This window comes from Hemiscyllium ocellatum, chromosome 12 (genome assembly GCF_020745735.1).
Source record: "Hemiscyllium ocellatum isolate sHemOce1 chromosome 12, sHemOce1.pat.X.cur, whole genome shotgun sequence".
NCBI classification, from domain to species: Eukaryota; Metazoa; Chordata; class Chondrichthyes; order Orectolobiformes; family Hemiscylliidae; genus Hemiscyllium; species Hemiscyllium ocellatum.
In genome coordinates, this window is record NC_083412.1 from 11,035,809 (window position 1) to 11,054,852 (window position 19,044).

The 19,044-nt window shown below is 45.8% G+C and overlaps 1 protein-coding gene across 1 annotated transcript in view; it reads right to left on the bottom strand.

The window, feature by feature from the left end:
* LOC132820658 (spermine synthase-like) overlaps positions 1–19,044 on the bottom strand; it is a 45,880-nt gene that overhangs the window by 15,642 nt on the left and 11,194 nt on the right. The window contains exons 5-6 of the mRNA XM_060832874.1: positions 8,976–9,090; positions 4,568–4,647 (exon numbers count right to left, since the gene is read on the bottom strand). Coding sequence (XP_060688857.1) covers positions 4,568–4,647; positions 8,976–9,090 — 195 coding nt within the window. The remainder of the gene's footprint in view (positions 1–4,567; positions 4,648–8,975; positions 9,091–19,044) is intronic.

The following is a 19,044-nucleotide window of genomic DNA, read 5'->3' on the forward strand; positions in this document are numbered from 1 at the left end:
ACAAGACAGACGGGCAGGGGTGTGGAAGGGCCCAGCACCAAAGAACATTCATGAATCAAGTCAGTCATTACATCACAGGACAGCTTAATGAGTTTCTTCCTGGTGCCTGTCCACAGGTTACCAGATGTATGGAATTCAGTTTTACAACGTTCCCTGATGGGATTTGAACTCAATCCACTGTTATTGAGTTTGGCAGCGTACATGAGGCAGACCAAGCAGCAAGGCAACTGGGTTCTATTTATTACAGCTTGTTTTTTTTGAAGACTTATGGACCTCTTTCTGACAATGTTACAACACTCTCAAAGATTTGGTCTTTCTTTTAATGCGACCATCTGTTCACAGACTGAGTTCTTACATTGCAGCTCAGATTCAACCAGATACAAAGGGACTCTGTGTAAGGCTCTACCCTCCTGTTCCGCCAGTCAGAAAGCCGAGTGTGGAGGTCAATGTGTCTGAACTCTCAGTATCCCTGCTTCACTGATCAGAACATCAGTCACACTGCACATCTCCACTGCATCAGGGAAACAGCCAACATAATCAAAGATCCCTCCCACCATGGTTATACTCCTTTCCATCCTCTTCAGTCAGGCAGAAGTTTGAAAACACGTACCAAGACAGTTAAGGACAGCTTCTTCCCCGCTATTATGAAGAGACCTCTAATATTAAGGTTGATCTTTGTCTGCACCTTCTGTTGCTTTAACACTATATTCTGCATCCTGTTCTATTACCCCGACATGCATAAGGTACGATTTGCTTGGGTAGCATGCAAAACAGTACTTTTCACTGTGTCTCAGCACATGTGACAACAGTAAATCAAGACAAATCAGGATATGGACCCCCTGCATCTAATTCCCCAACCCACACACCTCACACGCAAGAGGCCACAGAATGAGCACTGCCATGTGAAAGTCACCCTACAGTCATAGAATCCCACAGTGGTGGAAACAGGCCATTTGTCCAACATGAGATGAAAAATGTGATGCTGGAAAAGTGCAGCAGGTCAGGCAGCATCCAAGGAGCAGGAGAACCGACGTTTCGGGCATGAGCCCTTCTTCAGGACATTTGTCCAACATGTCCACACCGACCCTCCGAACAGCAGCCTACTCAGACCCACTCCACTATCCCATTACTCTCCATTTCCCCTGACTGATGCACCTGACCTACACATCCCTGAACACTCTGGGCAATTTAGCATGGCCAATTCACTTGACCTGCACATCTTTGGTTTGTGGAAGGAAGCTGGAGCATCCGGAGGAAACCCATGCAGACACGAGGAGAATGTGCAAACTACACACAGACAGACGCCTGAGGCTGGAATCGAACCCAGGTCCCTGGCGCTGTGAGGCAGCAGGGCTAACCACTGAGCCACTGTGCTGCCCTGACTACCACACAATCATACCACAGCTTCTCACCTCTTTACACTCATGTAGAAATTCCATCTGTTACCAGGAATGCCATCCAACACTGAAGGCTGGACATAACCTTAACATTCAGAAAGAAATTTAAAGTTTCTTTTCTCTGCTCGTTGATGGAATGTGGTAGTCTATCGTCAGGCCTGCATTTATTGTCCATTCCCAATTGCCCAGACAGTAGGCAAGGGTTGACCACACTGCTGTGGGGCTGTAGTTCAGACCAGGTCATGATGGCAGATTTCCATTCCAAAAGGACATTAGTGATTTTTAACAACAAACAACTGTTGTCATTAGGCTAGTGTCACAGGGATCTGCAGCATGGAAACAGATCCTTCAGTCTAACTAGTCCATGCTGCCTGTGTTCCCAAAGTGAACTAGTCCTACTTGCCTGGGTTTGGTCTACATCCTGCTAAACCTTTCCTATTCACATACTTATTCAAATGTCTTTTTAACATTGGATGCGAGCAGAGTTACATCACTTCATCCCACAGATAAACCACATGGTGCAAAATAAAAGTTGTCCTTCATGTAATTTAAAAATCTTTCTTCTCTTCCCTAAAAATAAGCCGCCAAGTTTTGGACTCCCCTACCCTGGGGAAACGACCTTGGCAATTCATGCTATCTATCCCCCACATAATTTTATAAACTTGAAGATCACCCCGCAACCTCCTACGCTCCAGTGGAAAAAAGGCTGAGCCTATCCAGCCTATTTTTATAACACAAGCCCTCCATTCCCAGCAACATCCTGGTACATCTTTTCTGAACCCTCTCCAATTTAATAATATCCTTGTTATAGCAAGGCAATCAGGTTTTGATCCATTATTTTTTTTTAAAAACTGAATTCAAATTTCAGCTTCTGCCTTGGCAGGATTTGAACTCATGTGCTTCGAACATTAGCCTTGGCTTCTGGATTACTAGTGCAGTGACATGACCATGATGCCAGCGTTACCCATGGTGCAACACACACTCATGATCAAATCTAAAAATGGGATGAGAGGGACTGCTGACCGCATAAATTAATACAGTCTCAGACTAGCAGATCTGTCTTTGCTCATAACAGCACATCAGGCATTTAATTCAGTATTTTTAATTCAGTGGACACAGCCACTCCTGCAGGCTATTCCCAGACATACCATGTAAATGTGATTTGGACTTTTTTTTATACATAAAGCTGGATTTGTCTCAACAAGGACTGTTGCAATACCTCTTTAAAGATGTCCCAGCTAATTAAGTATTTTTGAAAGGTAGTCTCTGACATACTGCAGGAAGCAAAGCTCCATAAACCACAACAAGATAATCAGACGTTGCCCTGTTCTTCTTCTTAAATAACATAATGCAATCTTTTACATTCAAGCAGGTAGCAAGGCCTTCATTTTCATAAAAGTTTGCAAATAGAAGATGAATTTGAAAAGTTAGAAATTAATGTATATGACTGCCACCATGCATCGACAAACATACCAAGACATGAAGGCACACACAACTACAAATTATACACAGAGTGCTCTGATCAGTTGGTTGGAAACCACAAGTTGTCATCTTCTTCAAAACTGCTATACATGGGCAGCTCACCACCTGGTGCACACTATCTGTATTGCCTCCACAGAGCACACAGTGAAAGAAAACCACTGCACAAAGTTAATCCAACCCAGTTTGTATACTCTGTTGATGAATATCATGCAAGGACTGACTCTCAGGACAGCATTAAAAAAACAAAAGAAATCAGGTGATTTGCCTTTCAATCCTGCAAGTCTCTCCTTCCATCTTCTCTCATGATAGCTAACTGAAGCGAGAAGCCGTGTTTCACCAAACAAACTGCTACTTCAATCAAAATAGAAACTACTGTGCACTACCCTCAATTAAAATTACTCACCACTAGGACCAGATACACATCAGAATCATAGCCTCACTAAAACTGCAGACAATGCAGTCCATGCATCAGTATCAATGTTTGACTATTAAATAGTATGGGGGTAAGAGAAGCATAGAGATACTAATGATAACTCTTTGGATATAAAAATTAAACTAATTTGACAATTGAAAATGATTAAAAGGAAGAACTCCGTTCCAGTGCCCAGTCTTTACACTTTTGAACGCATTAGAGTACAATCCCTACAGTGGGCCATTTGGCCCAACAAGTCCACACCGACCTTCCAACCCAGTATCCCACCCAGACCCATTCCCCTGCATTTACCCCTGACTAATGCACCTAAGACTATGGGCAATTTAGCATGGCCAATTGACTTGACCTGCACATTTTTGGTGCTGTGGGAAGAAACCAACACAGACACGGGGAGAATGTGCAAACTCCACACAGACAATCGCCCGATGCTGGAATTGAACCTGGCTCCCTGGCCCTGTGAGGCAGCAGTGCTAACCACTAAGCCACCGTGCCGTATTATGGTGGTGTGTCATGAGCTGCCCACTCTATAACATGTGGTGGCACTTTCCCAATTAAAGCAACTGGCAGAACAGGCTAAGCTGGGAACCTGACAGGGTTTCGAGTTTCGATTTTGGGTGCAAGACGCACCATACTCAAGACTGGCTCTCCAAACAGTGTCAATCTGCCTGCTGCAAGGGAGCCAATTTTAAATAACTGAAAACACCACAGGCCTACTTGCACCCACAGACTAAGTTTTCAAAGCCTCCATGAAGGTTTGCCAAGTGAAAATTAATGAAAACACAACATACTGAATTGACCCTGGAGGACAGAGAGCCAACTGTTGGGGCAGGGCTGGCTCTGGTGCGGCCGGTTTTTAAAACCGGTGCAAACAGCACGGAAACCAGGTCTGCAATTCCGGTCACACCACTGTCCCACTGAAGAAACAGACATAAGCAATTGGAACCTCCAGTCCTATGTCGCCAGCATGGGTAAAATATAACCATTCTTGATGAAGGGCTTTTACCCGAAACGCCGATTTCGCTGCTCCTTGGATGCTGCCTGAACTGCTGTGCTCTTCCAGCACCACTGATCCAAAATATAGTCATCCCAGCTGGAGAACTAACCTACTCTCCAAGACACAAAACAACATCACACAGACAGTAACATCCCTCCCCAAGATGCGCTGTTCATAAATACCAGGCTCAATGGTCAAGTCCTCATTCTTACCATCGCTATGATCAGTACACCATGGAAAAATGTAAGAGTGGCCCCCTACCTGTGTAAAATACTTCCCTGTGGGTTTCAAAACCTTCACAGCAAGGTCAAGAATAAGTCGCAGGAAATCCCACGTTGATTCTGAGATCAGAAGGAAAAAGACACGTTACAAAGCAGCAAGTTTATTATTAAACGTCCAACTGAATTGGGTTTATGAAAACATAATTAAAGAGGTGAAAACAAAACAAAAGCCAATATTATTAATCTCAAGTTCTGATCCCTAGCCACTGAGACAAATCTTCTCCACTGGCCTCTACTCAACCTGAACAAGACCATCTCAGCGTCTTTTTCAATGGTTCAGCTTTTGCCTCAGATTTGACCAATGAGCAAGACCTCTGACTTCCACCATCATGCTATCGGCTGCTGAAACCCTCTTCTATGCATTCGCTACCTCTAAGCTGGACGACTGCAATGAACTCCAGACCAGCTGCTATCTTTGCTTCTCTAAACACATCTGCCCAGTCCTAAACCACACTGAGTCCAGTTCTCCTGTTATCCCGTGCTCGCTGAACGTTAGCTCCAGGTCCAGTATGATTGTCAAATCCACGCCTGAATTTCCAAATCCCTCTGCTGCTTTCATTTTAATTCACACTGGCTCACTCATCATTGCTATTCTTATGATTTTTTTTAATACTTAAATTCACAGGATATGGATGTCAATTGGCAGGCCAGCACAGGAGGAAATTCTCTGCTGATAATTGCTTTCGTGGAGGTGAGCGGAGCCATATTCTTGAACTGCTCTAGCCCATGCTATGTATTCCATGTAGCTAGAGTCTGTGCGCTGTTGGTAGATCCACAATGCCAGTTGGTGGCACAGTCCCAGGATTTTGACCCAGCGACAATGAATGGCGAGATATTTCCAAGTCAGGATGGTGAGTGGCTGGTGGGGAACTTGTAGGTGATGGTGCTCCCACATATCTGCCATCCTTGACCTTCTAGTGTTTGTGGTGTGGAACATGTTGAGGACTGTTGGAAAAGTGCATACTCCTGACTTGTACCATGTAGAGAGCAAACAGATTTGGGGAGTCAGGCGGTGAGCTGGTTGGAGAATTCTGTTGTCACAGATTCACATTGATTCCTAGCACAGCTAGATCTTTCTTTAATTATTGCAATATTCAAATTCTTCTGCTGCTGCCATCTAGAATGACAAGAGCAGCAGATACATGAGTGGTGATGCAATTTGGAAGAAGGAACAAGACAAGGGAGTACTTAATTAATAGGACAGTAAGGCACTCAGAGGAACAGAGGGATCTTGGGATGCTGACCCACAAATCCCTGAAGGCTTTAGGACAGGTTAAAAATGGCAAATGGTATACTTTATAAGCCAGGGCATAGAGTTTGAGAGCAGGGAGGTCATGCTAGAACTGTATAAAATGTTGGTTAGAAGTACAGCATGCACATTATAGGAGGGATGTGATAGCACTGGAGAGGAGATGACTGGACTGGACCGGTCTGCTACGTGTACTTGTAAGTAGTATTTGTTGTATAACATTGCCAATGTCTGGGACAATCTTAAAACAGAGAAATTAAACCAAGACTTAGAATATAAAAGGTAGAAAATAAGGAAAGAGAGGTAATCTCACAGCCCTTTGTGTTAAGTATTTAGCTCTGGGCTCTTCCATCCCGACACTGAGACCAACACCAGCAGTCAGCCAGCCACCACTGGAAAGGAGTTGCTATTCTTCAGTGCCATCCTGCCTCCAGTGATGTTGCCACCATGAGTTTGCACTGGGCCCAGTGTATGATCTGCCAGCCGATGCTGCCAAGTCCCATACTAGGCTCAAACTTGAAGCTGGGCACACCACACCAAAGCAGCCACCGCAGATGCTGCCGGGTTCCATACTGCGCCCAAACTGGCTCCCTCTGCCGCCTCCGGAACACAAACTCATCTCCGATGACCTGGGCACCTTGCCAATTCCATCAACGTCAATGCCACTGTGGCAGAGTTCCCCACAAGAAAGTAAGTAATATTAGAGAGTTAAAGGAAAAATGTAGTCAGAAATGGAAAAGCAGGCGGAGCGAACAAGCCCCAGGCTCAGGAGTCTGAACACGGCTTACTCTGTTACCACCATCTTGGGCATTATGACTGTTGGTCAGTTATGAGAAGAGATTGGACAGACTGGGTTGTTTGGCTTAGGACAGAGGAGATGGAGAGGGAAGGTGATTGAGATGTCCAAAATTATGAGAGATATTGACCGTGTAGATAGGAGAATTGTTTCTCCTTGATGGACGGACTAATGACGAGGGACACAGATTTAAGGTTTAGAAGAGATGGGAGGAAAATCTTTTTCGCCCAGAGAGCGTGGGAATGTAAAGCTCACAGCGTTCAGAGCAGATACCCTGATAACACTGAAATACTTCGGCGTGTACTTGTACCATGGGCAAAGAGCTGGAAAGTGGGATTAGAATAGTTTGGTTGCTGTTTTTGACTAACATAGATGTGATGGGCTGGAGGTCCTTTTTGGGCTATACATCTCCAAATTATAATGCAATTAACAGAAGGAATAGTGAAAGAAGGGCCTTTGAAAGAAATAACAATGATCTTGATGTGCAGAGAGACCACCATACTTAGGCTTGATGAAAACACTAACTGTATTCTGGGTTTCATACAAACAGGCACTGAAGGTACAGAGGTGGAGATTGGAAAATTGAAGCCTGATTCATTGGAACAAAGAAGAATAAGGAGTGTTCAAAATTATGAAAGCTTTTGAGAAAGTTTCTAATCCTGCAAATTAGCACAACAGCCAAGATGAACCAGGGAAGAATGGAGGGTTCACAGTTTGTGGAATGTTTTTCTCACAAGAAGCAGATTGTAAAACTCACTGAGAAAGGAATTGTAAAGAAAATGCATCTATATAGTGTCTTTTATCAGCTCAGATTGTCCCGAAGTGAATGAAGTACATTTGAAATGTGGGAGAGGGGAGGATGTATTCTTCAGCCTAAACAAAGAGCAAGCTAAACCTGTAACCCGATTATCCATCGGATTGACCATCTCTGCAAGCCCCCACCGCCCCAGGGTTACATGCTCCAAAAGCATTCTGGGTACCTCAGATTCACAGTCTCAAGTTGCACATGAAGGAGCTTCAAGTGAAAGCAGTTTCTGCCGAGGGCAGCTCCCAATTTCTATGGAAGCAGGTTTCGGATCCACCGACAGCGGCTGCGACTGGTATTGAGCTGGAATGATCGGAATGTTATCTTGTAATTGAGAAAGCAGATATACCTGTAAATGAAACTGCACCCCAGTCTTAACAGGCGCTTTCGGAACAAATGATTTCCCATGTCATCAGACATGATAGACAATGGCCTCCTTCTATCCTGTAACGCTTGTTATTTATATTATATACCCTTCCTATAAATCAGTTTCTGGAACATTGTTGGGACAATTAGACTTCATTTTTGTTACTATCAGCTGGCTCCACATGTTATCCTTCAGTCTCTCTTTGACTTGAGAGTCAGTGTTGCACAACGTGAAAATAGCCCTTTGGATCCAACTCATCCATGCCGACCAGACATCACAATCTGACCTCGTTCCATACCCCTCTAACCCCTTCCTAATCACATACCGATCCAGATCCCTTTTAAATGTAGTAATTGTAACCAGTCTCCACCACTTCCCCTGGCAGCTCATTCCACACTCTGCATGAAAAAGTTGCCCCACAGGTCCCTTTTAAATGAAAACAATGTCCTCCAGTTTTGAACTCTCCTATCCTAGAAAAAAGACCTGGCTATTCACCCTATCCATACCCCCACCCCTGATATTATGAACTTCTGCAAGGTCACTGCTCAGTCTGTGATGCTGCAGGGAAAAAGCCCCAGGTTTTTCAGCCTCTCCCTGTAACTCAAAACCCCCAGTCTTGGCAAGATCGGTATTAATTTTTTCTGCATCCTCTCAGGTTTTAACATCCTTCTTGTAGAAGGGAGACCAGAATTGTATGTAGCATTCCAAAAGTGGCCTAACCAACATATGACATCCCAATTGCTATACTGTACTCAATGCACTGACCAATGAAGACAAGTGTGCCAAACACCACCTACACACCCTGTCTATCTACAACTTCACTTCCAAGAAAGTACAGATCTTAAACCCTGAGTCTCTGTTTGGCAAAACTCCCCTGGACCCTACCATTAAGTGTATAGGTCCTGCCCTGGTTTGTCTTACCAAAATGCAACAGCTCACAATTATCCAAATTAAACTCCATCTGCCACCTCTTGGCTCAATGGCCCACCTGTACTCTGAGATAACCTTCTTCGCTGTCCACTACATCTCCAATTTTGGACCCAGCACCGAACCTTGTGGCACACCACTGGTCACAGGCCTCCAGTCTGGAAAACAACCCTCCACCTTCTGTCTCATGAGGAGGGAGGGGGGAGGAGGGTGGAGGGTGGATGAAAAGAGAAAACATGTTTACCTTCTTCTGGAGATGTAGAGATAGGAACTGCAGTTAAGTCATTAATAACATAATCAAACAGCCTTCCTTCTGCAGCATATGCCTTCAGAACTGGAACGCAATCTTCAACTAACACCTGAAAAGCAACAGGGTCACTGTCATCATTTTTGAAACAGAATAACATGCAAAATAGCAGCTATATGAACTATCAAACTTGCCCTACCTTCCAATACGTTCAACGTTGAACTCTGCTTTCCCATTCCAATCCTCAGTCATAAAGCAACACAAACCTACAGCATGGAGCCAGGCCCTTTCACCCAAACTAGTCCATACCGACCAAAATGTCCATCCACACGAACCCCATATCTTTCTAATCCGTTCCTATCCATGTATTTATCAAAATGCCTTTTACATGTTGTTAATGTACGTGCCTCAATGACTTCCAATGGCAGCTCCTTCCATATGCGTATCACCCTCTTTGTAAAAAAAGTTGCCTTCAGGCTCCCTTTTATTCTTTTTCCTCTAATCTTAACAGATGCCCGAGGGGATTCAAGATGGCGGCGATCTGAATAGATCAGACTTGCTGAGCTCTGCATCCCAACCCAAGGTAGTAATATTTTTGACTTCCCACCATTGTTTTTTTTTGGGAAATAAGTATTGTTAAATGTAAAACAACCGTTTAAATCCTTTCTTGAGCATGCAAGAACAACGGAGGTGAAGCAAGCGGCCAAGTCTCAACATTCGGGACACTTGAAAACAGCAGGCAGGCCGGAGATTGCAACTGGGGATAGAGGCTGCAGTTCCCTCTGCAGCTGTGAAAGAAATTCCCGCACGTTGGAATATCGTGGAGGAACTCAGTGATCTGACAGCTGATCCAGGAGATGAGGGAAGAGACTCGTAATCAACTGGAGCCCACCTCAGCCATACTGCAAAAGGACGAGGAGGAGTTGGAAGGGCTCGGGAAGCAAGGTGAAGAGGTTGAGCGGCAGACCGCGGCATCGGAGACAGAGGTTGAGTCCTCGGCGGGGTTTATTCCACGCCCTTGTGAAACAGGCTCAGGCCCTGACTGAACAAGCCAATGATCTGGAAAATAGAGGACGACGGAAAAACATCCGGGTCGTTGGTCTGCCGGAGGGAGTGGAAGGTGGGCAGCCACCAAGTGCTTTTGAAGACTGGTTGCCACAATTTCTTGGCTGGGATGCCGAGGCGGACCGGGTGAAGGTTGGCAGAGCTCACCGGGTTGCGGTGTTGCAGATCCAGTCAGGAAGGTTGGGGAGAGATCAGCAGGCTCTCACCTATCAGGGAACTAAGATAATGTTTCCCCAGGACTTTCCTGCAGCAGTGATCCATAAGAGGAAATTGTTGGATGAGGATGAGAAGGTGAAAGGACCTCTGTATTCAACATTCGATGAGATACCCAGCAGCCCTTCCCATTAATTATGAGGCGACTATGCGGTCTTTTCATTCCTTGGAGCAGGCCAAAACCATCTTGGACACTTTAAAATAATGTGGATGTATTTATGGGCATAGACAGTAGTGTCTGGGGTTTTTTTTCTGTCTTGCTTTTACTTCTGGCACTTGCTTCCCAAAGAAACTGTTATTGGTGGGGGTTTTCTCTCTGAGCTGGAGGGTGGGCAGAGTGCTGTTTTTGTTACACCTTTGTATTTACAATGTCCTTGGGTTTCTTCCTTTGCTTGGGCTGGAAGAGGGAACGGAAAGGAAATGTAAGCGCCCTCTATGGGCAGGGGGTAGAGTCCCCCATCAGTGCCTTTTTGTGTTTTATAGCTAGTGGTTATTTGTTTTTTTTGTAAATAGGTTTTGAGAGTTTATTTTGAGTATACTCAGCGTGGTGTGAGATGAATTCTTCCTCTCAGCAGGTCAAAGATTGTAAAGGATCATGGTTAGTAACATTCTTAAATGGTGCACCTGGAATATCAGACGGATTCATTCACTAGTTAGAAGAAAAAAAGGGTGTTGTTGAGCCTTAGAAAAGAGACCATAAGACATAGGAGTGGAAGTAAGGCCATTCAGCCCATCGAGTCCACTCCGCCATTCAATCATGGCTGATTGGCATTTCAACTCCACTTACCCGCATTCTCCCCGTAGCCATTAAATTCTTGATGTCTCAAGGAATTATCAATCTCTGCCTTTTGTAATAGCAACCATACTCAACTCAGCCCCCCGACTCCCTTTAATTGTTGGGATATTACTCATGTCTTCCACTGTGACGACTGACGCAAAGTACTTATTAAGTTCTCCAGCTATTTCCTCATCTCCCATCACTAGCCTTCCAGCATCAGTTTGAAGTGGCCCAATGTCTACTTTTGCCTGTTGTTTGTTTCTTATGTACTGAAAGAAACTTTTACTATCATTTCTAATATTACTGGCTAGCCTACCTTCATACTTGATCCTCTCCTTCCTTATTTCTCTCTTTGTTATCCTCTGTTTGTTTTTGTAGCCTTCCCAATCTTCTGAGAGGGTGGATGTTGTCCTGTTACAACAGACTCATCTTAATGACAAGGAACAATTGAAGCTGCAGCAGGGTGGGTTTGATCGGCTGTTTTTCTCATCTTTTAGTCACAGAGGAGTGGCGATACTCAACCGGAAGGGTCTCCCATTTAATTGAATAGATTGTGTTAGCGATGAGTATGGTCGGTTTGTTATTCTTAAAGCTCTTATAAATGGGGAGGAATATGGTACTTTGAACGTCTACTGTCCTCTGGCCAAACCTCTTCAATCTCTGACTGAAACACTAAGCGTCTTGGCGTCACGGCATATTATTAAGGTGGGGGGGGGGGGGGGGGGAGAGAAGGGGGGACTTTAATTGCGTGATGGACCCTGTGCTGGATAGAATGCCCAAAGGCCCCTCAGAGTTTTCTCCACAATCTAAACAGTTGGGTGATCTGTGTGTGGAACTGGGGTGGGTAGACGTTTACACCCTATGGGCAGAGGTTTTACATTCTTTTCCAATCCTCACACAAGGGTTGATTATTTCCCAACTCCCACGCATTTTTAGATTGAATGGTATCCTGATTGATTGGGAATATTGCCATCTCTGATCATGCAGTGATGTATTTAAATGGTTAAGGGTGATGCAATGGGCTCATGGTACTGGCGAATGGATCCCTTCATCCTCAAGGACAGCAGGTTTGTCGAATATTTTGAGGGAATTTGAAGCTTTTTTGGCCACCAACTCAGGTATAGCTGGTAATCCGTTCATTCTCTGGGAAACGGCTAAGGCCTATGCTACAGGGATAATGATCTCATACTCTGGCAGCCAGCAGCATCTGCTTGAGGCACAACTGAAGGCAGCTAAGACGACATACTACAGTAGACTGTCAGTGACTAAGGATCACAGCTCTCTGATCCACCTTAAACTCCATGCTAACGCATACAGCAAGGAAGGAACTTGCCTTTGTGAAGCAGAGACTGTTTGAGCATGGTGATAGGCTGGGTAAATATTTGGTCAAGACGAATGATGCCTCCCAGTCGATTGCTTCTATTAGGGAAGGGAATGGGACTCTTACTTATGATGCTAAGAAGATCAATGAGGTGTTTCAGAGGTTTTACTCTGAACTTTATCAGTATGAATGCTGTGAGGACAGATGGGATAAAATGGAGTCTTTTTAGGAATTTGCATCTTCCTCATGTGTCTGCTGAGCAGGCATCTCTTCTTAGTTCTCTGTTAACAGCCCAGGGGTGGCACGGTGGCACAGTGGTTAGCACTGCTGCCTCACAGCACCAGGGACCTGGGTTCAATTCCCGCCTCAGGCAACTGACTGTGAGGAGTTCGCACATTCTCTGTGTCTGCGTGGGTTTCCTCCAGCTGCGCCGATTTCCTCCCACAGTCCAAAGATGTGCAGTTTAGGTGAATTGGCCATGCTAAATTGTCGGTAGTGTTGGGGTAAATGTAGGGGAATGCGTATGGGTGGGTTGCTCTTCGGAGGGTCGCTCTTCGGAGGGTCGGTGTGGACTTGTTGGGCTGAAGGGCCTGTTTCCATACTGTAGGGAATCTAATCTAAAAAGATAATAGACAATAGGTGCAGGAGTAGGCCATTCTGCCCTTCAAGCCAGCACCACCATTCATTATGATCACGGCCGATCATCCTCAATCAGTATCCTGTTCCTGCCTTATCCCCATAACCCTTGATTCCACTATACTTAAGAGCTCTATCCAACTCTTTCTGGAACGTATCCAGAGACTTGGCCTCCATTGCCCTCTGGGGCAGAGCATTCCATACACCCACCACTCACTGGGTGAAGAAGTTTCTCCTCAACTCTGTTCTAAAGTGGCCCACCCCTTATTTTTAAACTGTATCCTCTGGTTCTGGACTCATCCATCAGCGGAAACATGCTTCCTGCCTCCAGAGTGTCCAATCCTTTAATAATCCTATACGTCTCAATCAGATCCCCTCTCATCCTTCTAAACTTAAGGTTATACAAGCCCAGTCGCACCAATCTTTCAGCATAAGATAGTCCCACCATTTCGGGAATTGACCTCGTTGGTGAGGCAACTTTGAAGTAGTAAGGCTTCTGGTCTGATGGTCATCCCAGTGAGTTTTATAAAGAATTTGTAAACGCACTGTCAGGACGGATGCTAGACATGTATAACTGTTCATACAGTCATGATTGCCTCCACCATCCTTGAGAGACTCTCTTATTCTCAAGAAAGAGAACACCCTGGAGGACTGCGCTTCTTACAGATCCACCTCACTTTCAAATGCTGATTTTAAAATCTTATTGAAGACCCTGGCATTGAGGTTGGAAAGGGAGTTGCCCTCGATTGTTGACGAGGATCAGACGGGCTTTATAAAGGGTCACAGATCTTCCAATAATGTTAGGGGGCTGCTTAACATGTTTGAAGTGTGCCAGCAACAGACTGTTCAAGGGTTGCTGGCTTCCTCGGACACAGAGAAGGCATCTGACCGGGTGGAATGGCCATATCTTTTTTACATGCTAGAGCCTGGGTGAAGTATTTGCTAGATGAGTAAGGGTCCTGTATAGTGATCCTCTGGCAGCAGCTCTCACTATTGGTATAAAGTCTGATCATTTTAACATTGGTAGGGGCAGTTGGCAAGGTTGTCCCCTCTCATCTTTGCTCTTCCCATCGGTGATTGAGCCACTGGCAGAGGCCATTCAGGGGGACCCAAATGTAGCTGCCCCAAAGGTAGGGTTGAAGGTGCATAAATCACATTATACGTGGACGATGTTCTCAGTTTTCTTTCGAACCAAGCAATTTTGGTGCTCCAGTCGATACAATGCATTAATTCCTTTGGCTTTTTTCTCAGGTGACAGGATCAATTTTTCAAAATCAGAGGCTATACCTATTTGTGAGGGTGGTGGCCCTGAGGGGAATATCGGACATTGAAGATGGGTTCCCCTTTATGTGGGCACAGGGAAGTTTTCTTTATTTGGGCTGCTCGGTTACCCCTAGCTTTGATCAGTTATTCAAGGCTAATTTTGTTTAATCCTGTCAAACAAATGAACAAGACCTTCAAAGATTTGGGTGGGGGGGTGGGGCTAGGTTGAGTTACTCTTATTAAAATGAATGTTCTTCCTCGTTTATTATACCCTCTGCAGATGCTTCCCTTGGTCTTTCCTAGACAAACATTCCGGCAATTAAACGGTCGGTTTAGGTCTTTGATTTGGCGCCATAAGCAGCCTCTTATCAAACTTACAAAATGGCAAATGGCCCAGGGGTTGGAAGGAGTGGATCTCCTGGACATCACAAGATACCAATTGAGCTCCCTTCTACCTTTTGCAAGTGATTGCACTGGTGGGGACTCGGCGTCGATATGGTTGGACGTTGAGGTCTCCCTCAGGTGTACATGGGAGAAAACTTTTTAGCATCCTCACTTTTTTGTGTGAGGAAGAACATTCTGATGTGCTGGGTATCTGAAAGATGCCCCCTCAGTCTCCTACACTCTAAAGAAAAAGATCCTACCTTGTCCAACTTCTCCCTATAACTCAAACCCGTGAGATTCCAGGCAACATACAGGTAAATGTATTCTGCACTCTTTCCAGTTTAATAACATCCTTCCACAAGGTCACCAAAACTGAACACAATTCTTCAAGTGCAGCCTCACCAATCTCCTGTATAACTACAACATAATTTCCCAACTTCTGTACTCAATGCCCTGACTGATGAAGGCCAGTGGGCCAAAAGCCTTCTTCACTGCCCTGTCTACTTGAGACTCCATTTTCAGAGAACCATACACCTCAACTCCAAGATCCTTATATTCAATTACATGCCTTAAGGCCCTACCATTCACCATGAAACTCCAACCTTGATTTGACTTTCCAAAATGCAAGACCTATCGATATGAAACTCCATTTGCCATTTCTCATCCCACTTCCCCAGCTGATCAAGGTCCTGCTACAATTTATGATAACCTTCCTCACTATCCACAATACTGACTATTTTAGCGTCATCTGCAAACTTACTAATCATGCCTGGTACATTCGCATCCAAATCATTAATGTAGATAACAAACAGTGATGGGCCCAGCACCAACTCCTGAGGTACTCCACTTGTCACAGGCCATCAGTCCGACAAGCATCCTTCCACAATTGCCCTCTGCTTCCTACCATCAAGCCAATTGTGTTTCCAATTTGCCAGCTCCCCCTGGATTCCATGCGATCTAACCTTCCAGAACAGCCTACCATGTGGACTTTATCATCCTGAAATCCATACAGACTGCGTCTACCTCCCTGCCTTCGTCAACTTTTCTGGTCACATCATCAAAGAACTCTAACAAATTTGAGGCATGTTCTCCCACTCATAGCCATGTTGACTGTTCCTAATCAAAGGGGAACATGTGGACTGCAGAGGCTGAAGATCAGAGTCAAAAAGATTAGAGCTGTAAAAGCACAGCAGGTCAGGTAGCATCCGAGGAGTAGGAGAATTGACGTTTCAGGCATAAACCCTTCAACAGGAATGCAGCGGGGTGGGGAGTTGGGGCAGCACGGTGGCACATGGGGCGGCACAGTGGCACAGTGGTTAGCACTGCTGCCTCACAGCGCCAGGGACCTGGGTTCAATTCCCGACTGACTGTGTGGAGTTTGCACGTTCTCCCCGTGTCTGCGTGGGTTTCCTCCGGGTGCTCCGGTTTCCTCCCACAGTCCAAAGGTGTGCGGGGTCAGGTGTATTGGCCGTGCTAAATTGCCCGTAGTGTTAGGTAAGGGGTAAATGTAGGGGTATGGGTGGATTGTGCTTCGGCGGGTCGGTGTGGACTTGTTGGGCCGAAGGGCCTGTTTCCACACTGTAAGTAATCTAATAATCTAAAGATAAATAGGAGGGTGGGGGTGTGGATGAGTTAGCTAGGAAAGTGATAGGTAGATGCAGGTGGGTGGCGAAGGTGATGCGGACCGGTGGAAAGGAAGATGGACAGGTAAGATAGTTCAAGAGGGCAGTGCCGAGTTGGAAGGTTGGATCTGGGATGAGGTTGGGGGGGGAGAACTGGTGAAGTTGATGTTGATGCTGTATGGTTGGAGGGCCCCAAGCCGGAAGGTGCGGCCTTCTTCCGCCAGGCATTTGGGTGGACTGAATTTGGCAGTGGGGGAGAACAAGGACTTGGCACGTCCTTGGCAGAGTGGGAGGGGGAGTGGAAATGGTCGGCCTCAGGGCAGTGGGGTTGTCGGGTGCGTGTCCCAGAAATGTCCCCTGAAACATTCCGCAAATTGGCATCCTGTCTCCCCAATGTAGAGGAGACCGCATCAAGAGCTACAGACACAACTGATGAGGCGTTTGGATGCGCAGGAAAATTTCTGCCGGATGTGGAAGGATCCTTTGGGGCTTTGGATGGAGGTGAGGGGGTGGGGGGGGCATAGAGGGTGAGGGTAAGGCACAGGATTTACATTTCTTGTGGCAAGGGAAGGTTCCCCAAGTGGACGGTGGGTTGGTGGGTGGTGAAGACCTAACGAGGGAGTGACGGAGGGAATGTCCTCTACAGAATGCCAATAAGGGTGGGGAGAGAAATATATCTCTGGTAGTGGGGTCTGATTGTAGGTGACGGAAATGGAGGAGAATAATATTCTGTACCCAGAGATTAGTGGAGTGGAAGGTGAGGACTTGGGGGGCATTCTATCCTTGTTGCGGTTCGAGGACAGGGGTTGAAGGGCGGAAGTGCGCGAACTGGAGGAGATGCATTGGAGGGCACTGATGAGCACGTGGAAGGAGCAATTGCTGTCCTTGAAATAAGAGGTCATCTGGGATGTCTTGGAGTGGAGTTTCTCCGGCTGGGAGCAGATAGAGCAGAAGCAGAGGAATTGGGAGTCAGAGATAGTGTTCCTAATCAATCCCTGTCTTTCCAAATGCATGAATATCATCTCTCAGAATCTTCGCAAATAACATACCTACGACTGATATTAGGCTTAATAGTCTAAAGGTCACAGGTTTTTCTTTGCAGCCCTTCTTGAATAAGGGCACGACATTCACTACCGTCCCAGTCTTCCGGGACCTCACCCTTGGCTAACGATGATGCAAAAATATCAGCCAGGGCCCCCGCCATTTCTTCCCTAGCATCTGTGTTTTCTTGGATATATCTGGTCAGAATCAGAAGATTTATCCACCTTCATACATACTAATGCATCTAGCACCTGCTCTACTATGATATGGACTGCCCCCAAGATATCCCCACTAACTCCCTCAAGTTCCCAAGTCTTCATGTCTATCTCCATGGGAAACACAGTGGAGAAATATTCATTGAGACCCTCCCCCATCTCCTGCAGTTCTACACATACATGTCCACTTTGGTCCTATTCTCTCGCTCGTTGTTCTTTTTCCTTTAATATGTGAAGAACCTCATTGGATTCACCCTAATCTTTTCAGCCAAGGCTGTCCCGAGCCCCCTTTTCACCCTTCTCATTTCCTTCTTCATTCTTCAGTCAACTCCTGCGTTCCCTGTATCCATCCAGGGATTCCCTTGACCCCAGCTGCCTGCACCTGAGCCATACCTCCTTTTTTTCTGGTCAAAGCCTCAATATCTCTTGCCATCTAGAGCTCCCTATTCCTGCCAACCTTGCCCTTCACCCTCACAGGAACTTAAAGACCTTGAACTCGAGCTATCTCACTTTTACAGGCCTCCCACTTGCCGGAGCTCCCTTTGCCTACAAACCAACTAATCTAATCAATCCCAGCAAACTCAATTCCTCAGTGCCCAAGAAATCAGTTTCTATTTTGAATACTTTCAACAAATGAGCTTGCAGAGCTCCTTGAGTAAAGGCTGTGAAAGATTCACAACACTGACCAAAGGAGGTTTCTCCTCAGCTCAGTTATAAATAGCTGACCCCCCCATCCCAAGATGATTACCAAGTCCTTTCCAGCTGGGGACAACATCCTTGCAACACTTGTCACTCAATCTAGTCTACTGCGTTCACTACTCACAATGTCGTCTCCTACATATCGAGGAAATAAAGCATCAACTGGGTAACCACTACCTGCCGCCTATCACTTCAACACCCCACCCAGTCCCTGGTCAACATCTGTCTCAGGCCTACTGCAGTGCTCCAGCGAAGCCTAGTGCATGCTGGGAGAACACCACTTCATTTTCCACGTGGGAACACTAAAGCCTTCTGGATTCAATATTTTGAGTTCAACAATTTTAGGGGAGAAGGCACCTTCTTGCATTTCCTTACCCCCAAGCCCCTCACAACATACCATGTCATAACAAGGTCAGGTATTACACACCACTCATCATTAGCCACTCATAGCTATACATTCATTCTCCGAGTGGGCTAATTGTTATCCATTCCTTTGTCTGTCCAACTGTTTGCCTCTCCGAGTTCTATCCTCACCTATCGTTTAATCCTTACCCCCTCCTTGTATCTTCTGCACACAAACCAACGTTTTCCAACCTACCATCAGTTCTGAAGAAGGGTCACTCAACCCAAAACATTAACTCGGATTTCTCTCCGCAGACCTGCTGAGTCACAGACATGTACAGCATGGAAACAGACCGTTTGGTCCAACCCGTCCATGCCGACCAGATATCCCAACTCAACCTAGTCCCACCTGCCAGCACCCAGCCCATATCCCTCCAAACCCTTCCTATTCATATACCCATGCAGATGCCTTTTAAATGTTGCAATT